This window comes from Athene noctua, chromosome 29 (genome assembly GCF_965140245.1).
Source record: "Athene noctua chromosome 29, bAthNoc1.hap1.1, whole genome shotgun sequence".
NCBI classification, from domain to species: Eukaryota; Metazoa; Chordata; class Aves; order Strigiformes; family Strigidae; genus Athene; species Athene noctua.
In genome coordinates, this window is record NC_134065.1 from 3153021 (window position 1) to 3158767 (window position 5747).

Genomic DNA, 5747 nt, shown 5'->3' on the forward strand with positions numbered 1-5747 from the left:
GCTGTGGGTAAAACACCCAGAGAAGAGTTTGAGGAAAAACCCTCGTCTCCCTGGAGCACACCACGAGCACAATTCCTGGGTTAGAGCTCGTCAGGGTGGTGTTAAACTGAAACAGAGCTGAAAAATCAACCATTTACTAAAACCAAAATTTCACTGTTTTTCCAGTTTTTCCTTTTTTTAAAAAAGTTGCTCTTTATTTTGGCAGGACGTTTGCTTGTTTTCTGTGGTAGATATTTCTCCGTTTTCTTTCAGCCCTGTGAAGAACCATAGTTATCTGCACACCTCTGCTCCAACACCCTCTTTCAAGGCATGAACCACTGGGCACCTGGAAACCAAGACTCCTGGGCCTTTTGGGGGTTTTCCCACTGCCACGAGAGACTCCTCTTGGGCACATCACTCAGCATGACGGTATTCCAGGTATCCTTATCCCAGCATCCCATCTGACTACCATTAGGTAACAGCATATTCAAACATGACCAATGGGAGAACTAATTAGATAATGGCCACTGCATATGCAAAGAGCTAAGCTGACGTTACATCAAGGGAGATGCTAATTGCAGTTGATTAATCCAACAGCAAGTGCCAGAAAAAAAATATACATACAGAAGTGGCACTCACTGCTCAGCTATTAATTCCCATGGCATGCCTCATTTTCAAAAGACTTCGGCTGCATATAAAAGCTTTCGGCCTCAGCGCCGTGCTCAGGACTCAGACTCTCTGCTCGGCCCATCCATCTCTGATCCAGGGTGAGTTGTATTCTCTCAGCTGTCTCGGATTCCTCCTTTTTTTTCTCACAAAAAAAGCAGAAAAAAAAATAAGAAGTCGGTAGGTTTTTTTTTTCTTTTTCCCAGACTGTTTATCCCTGAGGGCTTGGACATCTCAGCCACAGGATGCACTACTTTAAAGGCAGCAGCGACCAGGACTTGTGCCACGATGGTTTGGTCTGTGGTGAGAAAGGCTCGACGTGGCACGGTTCCACGGGGTGCTGCCATGAAATCCCCGTGGGCACCACGGCCTTGCCCCCTTGCCATGACCCCGGCAGCCTCAGCCGTGACGTTGAGGGGTCCTGCCAGAGCGAACCGCAAGGCTGCCAGCCCCTCGAGCCGTGCCCACCGCGGAGCTGCTGCCCGCCTCAGCAAAGCTGCAATTTCGGCAAGCCCCGGCGGCGGGTGGAGGTGAGCCACGTGCAGCCCGTTTGCCCCCCACCTGTTAAAATCCATCGCCGGCCGCTGCAGCAGTACCGTCCACCCCTGCACTGCGAGGAGCCAGGCTGCTGTGGCAAGCCCCGGAGGCGAGTGGAGCAGTGCCCCGTGGAGGATGCTTGTCCCCCCGTGACACTGCATCCCCGGCCGCTGCAGCATCGCTGCCCCTGCGCCCCGAGCTGCCGCCCACCCGTCCAGCACTGCTGCCCGACCGCTGGGCCCCTGCCGCTGCATCCCAACCAGCACCAGCAAAAGCAAATCCCTCTCTTGCCCCCCTGCCTGCAGAAGAAATGATCACGGGGCCAGCGAGGCACCGGGACCCCTCCTTGGCACGTGCCCACCCACCGCTCAGCACAGGGGATGCTTCGCTCCTCGCCCGAAGCACCGACGGTGCCACCTCCGCTTCCAGCGCGACACAAAGCCACCGTGGCTGGTGGCTCCTGGCTACTCTTTGCACACTGGATTCAGGGTCCGCAGGGTCCCTGCTTGACCCCAGCACTGACACTTTAAATTCCCAGGGAATAGGCTCTAATCATCCAAACCCCACTTTGCTCTTCCTCAGGGTGGAGCAGCCATTTCTCCCCTCTTCTAAGAAAGGGAGCAGCCTCAGGATGGAGAAACCAAACAGAAAGAGCAAGGACGGGGAAAGAATCGCTCATGGATTCACCTTCTCCCGTGGGTTCAGCCAAGTGTGATTTCAGGGTTGTTTGAAAAGAGACAGGGCTCTACTGGGAAAAAAAAAAAAAATACACACTGTGACCGCAGGAGCAACAAGTACTCCTGCAATTTTACTTTCTCCCTGTGTATCCGAGAATAAAGTTGAAAAAATTAATTGACATTTGGTTCTTTTTTTTTTTTTTTTTTTTTTCACCCCAGAAAACATTACCAACACGACAACGAGATGTAAAAAGTCATTCAAATTCTCACACGGAAACTTGTAAATTTAAAATCAAAAATTAAAGTTCACACCTGAGGATTTCAGCTCTGGCTGTAGCGGTTTCACCAACATCTGCACGCTGTTAAATCCTCCTCACTCTGGTTACCCCCCACAGGACCAGAGGGGCTTCGCTACGGCCCGTCAGCAGGTGATCTAGGTACAAACAGTTTGCTCCACGCTGTGTGCCATCACCGTCGTCAGCCAGATGGTAACGCTGCACCGGGAGACCATCCACCACGTAAATGTTAATCATGATAATAAGTGTGCGCCCCAGCACGTGAGGTGTGTTTGTGCATGCCAGGAATGCGTGCGAGCTCTTCCCCCGCAGCTCCCCCCTGCCTGGTTCTTGCAGACACGCTGGGAACGTGCTGTTTCTCTCACTTTGCCAGAAAATCCTTCCACTAGGTGCATTAAAATAGATTTTATTGGTTTTTTGCGTTGCCTGAGCATAGCCCCGGTGCTTTGCCGAGCCGCTAGCAACCACCAGGAAACCAGAAAGAAAAAAAAAAACAAACAAATTCATTCTTGTTTTCTTCATGCAGCAAACCACAATTTATTTTTCTTATGTCTAATTTTAACCAAATGCAAAACACTTACATATGAAATTTAACTTCAGAAATCCCTTACTTGGTTCCTTATTTTCTTCCAAGCCTCTTCTCACCGAAGCCAGTTCCCAGGCGCCGTCCCAGCGCGGTGCCCAAAGGACTGACTCAGCGCCCACAGACCAAGGCCCAGCTTAGCCCTCGCACCGGCACTTCCAGTTCAACTTTTGTCCATCTTTCCTTCCGAGCTGCTTTTCTCCAGCCACCCCAATCTCCCATCCCAGTTAGCCCATCCCAGGCACAGAACCATTTTTCCAGCTTGCCCAGGTCCCATCTTCCAGAAATTTCAGCCACTCACCACAATTAAGTGCCACATGATTTGCCAAGTCCACCCCATTGTCCAAGACATTAATGAAGGTGTTAAATGGCACCAGCACCAGTATCAGCCAGTTTTTCACCCACCATGCAGTTTAACCATCCAGTCCATACCTCCACCAGCTTAACTACAAGGCTGCCGTGGGAGGCTGTGCCGAAAGCCTTGCAGAAGTTGAGGTAGCACCATTCATTGCACTCCACCATCTGCAGAGCCATCCCCTTCACCACCGAGACCCATCAGCACAATTTGATTTTTGTGTCTCTGACCCATCACGTGTTTGTGCTTCAGGCACCTGGAAATGCTCCTCATGGGTAGCAGAAGGAAAAGGCCGGGACATTATCACTGGGCACATCACGGCTCCTGACTCACAGGTCACCCGTCACCCTCCACTCAGTGTCTCGGTCCTCTGCAGATGGTGAATAAGTACGTTATAACCTGCCTCACACAGCCAATGGGTGGCTTAAACGATGTGAGTCCTTTGTGTGCACCATTCGGTAACTACATTATAATTAAGAGATGCTTATCAGGGATAATGAGTCAAGCAGAACATGCCAAGTGCTGGGAACAGCATCCAAATGGAGGAGATGTTTTGTCAATAAATAATTTAGTCCTCGTTCCTGCGGCGTGTTTCATTTACAAGGAGAAGACTTGGAACCATATAAAAGGCCTCCGTCCCTTCGTCTCTCATAATCTGCTCCCCTGGTCAGCGTCGGCCTTCCCTTGTGAGTTGGGTAAGACACATCCTGGAGCAGCTGGGTTCATTTTTGGATGGGTGTTGGGATTCCAGAGGTCACAGACCTGGCACGTTTGCACTGTCCTCCAGACCGTGCACGTAAGGGCTAGAGGACAATGGACTGAGCTGAGAAAGAAGCTACTGGGGGACTTGGGTATGGGATTTGCAACAATGCCACTACATGCTGCGGTGTCTTATGGTTGTTTCTGTTCTTGGATGGAAAAAAAAAAAAAATCAAGGGTAAGGTCAGAAAGAGGTATTGGACAACTGCAAGGATTTCCTTTAGATCCAGGATTTCAGGATAAGAAAGGTTGACCCCTGCATGGGCCACTAAAGCAGCTTTATGGGAAATTAAATGTAAACAGAGAAGATGGAAATTCAAGCCTATGTGGCCACATCTTTTTCAGGTTTTTCCCTACAACTCAAACATGATCTATTCTTCTGGAAGAGAATCATACTTCAACTTGAACTCAACCTGGTATGATCCCTCGGGATCCTGGCTGGACACCCGGCGCACACCCTTCCGCTACGGCTACAACACCTGCTCCTCGGGGTGTGATGGTGAAGGCGTTGAAGGCATGAGAGGGCACAACTACCGCCATTACGGCTACCGGCAGCCCGTCTGCTCCGAGAGATGCCATGGCTATGCTGCAGCTGGTTCTTGCCATGGAGGTGGGGGCTCAAGCTGTGTCAGGAGGCCCACGTACAGCTATGGGTCATCGGGGGGATGCCAGAGCTACGGGAGGTCGGTCTGCTCTGAGAGATGCCACAGGTCCTCGGGTTCAAGCCACGGAGGTTGTTCAAGCTGTGTCAGGAGACCCACGTACAGCTACGGGTCGTCAGGGGGATGCCAGAGCTACGGGAGATCAGTCTGCTCTGAGACATGCCACGGATCAGGGCACCAGGGCGGAAAGCCGTGCTACAGCAAGCCAACGCAGCCCGTCGCCCAGTGCTGCCCAGTGCAGACCTGCCCCGCTCCGGTGCAGCAAGGCTGCGTGCCCGTGGCAAAATGCATCCCGAGCCAGCAGCAACAGCAGGTCTGCAAAGTGCCAGCTCGGAAGATAAAGTAGAGGACACGAGGAGTGGGGATGAATGGGGGAAACGTCTCCCTCTTGCAGCGTTGCCCTGATGGGTGACACGTCCCCCGGATCTCCACTGTTCCTGTCATTCTTGTAACGTGCTTGTTGAAGGTGTAACCCACTGTCTCTGTGAAATATCAAGCGCCATTCACCTCCTTATTTCACAGCAGACATGGAGGCAATAAAAAATGATGCTTCATAACCCCCTTGCATCAGTGTTTTCCGCTTCATCCCGTTGAATCGTTTCTGTTCCTTCTTGCGGCCAAGGCTGGTGCTGGCAGCATCCCCGTTCACCCTCACGTCGAGGTTCCCGGTTGATTCAACCTGGCGTCTTTTTATTTCTACTCCAGACAACTTCCTGGAGTTGAGAAGTAGCTAACAGTTTTCATCATGGATTCCTTATGCAACCCAGCAATTAAATACTGATTTATTAATGCTAAGGTAAAAAAAAAAAAAAAAAACAAAACAAAACAAACCACAGGTTTCATCAGAGAGTTAAAAATTAGAGGGTCTGCTTGGCACATCGTTTCATTCACTGATGAGGCAACAGGTACAGTTGCATCATAAGCTTCCAAAAAAAAAAAAAAAAAATCCCTGGGAAAAAAACTCAGGAAGAGGATTCAGGAATGGGAATGGCAGGGCTAGTGCAGAGCAAGAGGGGATGACAAAGCCGGTGGAAGAGAAACGCTCTGGTCCGTGGTCTGCTGGACCTTCAGAGATCTCAGGTGTGACAGATCTTGTCTCGCCCCAAGGGAGGCAGCTCCTGCGGGACCTACGTGCCTTCAGCAGTTGATACCCCGGGATGCTCGGGGCCATTCTGACGGCTGAGAGATGTTGGGAAAGAGCAGGGAGGGGTGAGACCTCTCCGAGCTGAAGAT

The 5747-nt window shown here is 51.1% G+C and overlaps 2 protein-coding genes across 2 annotated transcripts; both read left to right on the top strand.

Moving 5' to 3' along the window:
• Nucleotides 1-890: 890 nt before the first annotated feature.
• Nucleotides 891-1496, top strand: LOC141971452 (uncharacterized). Its single transcript, XM_074928791.1, has one exon. It carries the CDS (start codon nucleotides 891-893, stop codon nucleotides 1494-1496), a length of 606 nt encoding a protein of 201 aa, XP_074784892.1.
• Nucleotides 1497-4218: 2722 nt separating this feature from the next.
• On the top strand, nucleotides 4219-4860 carry LOC141971500 (uncharacterized). The gene has a single exon (XM_074928894.1). The coding sequence runs from the start codon at nucleotides 4219-4221 to the stop codon at nucleotides 4858-4860; it is 642 nt and encodes a 213-aa protein (XP_074784995.1).
• Nucleotides 4861-5747: the final 887 nt, after the last annotated feature.

Bases quoted from the DNA above. Each gene is read 5' to 3' on its own strand.
- LOC141971500 (XM_074928894.1), top strand. From the start codon at position 4,219: ATGATCTATTCTTCTGGAAGAGAATCATACTTCAACTTGAACTCAACC.
- LOC141971452 (XM_074928791.1), top strand. From the start codon at position 891: ATGCACTACTTTAAAGGCAGCAGCGACCAGGACTTGTGCCACGATGGT.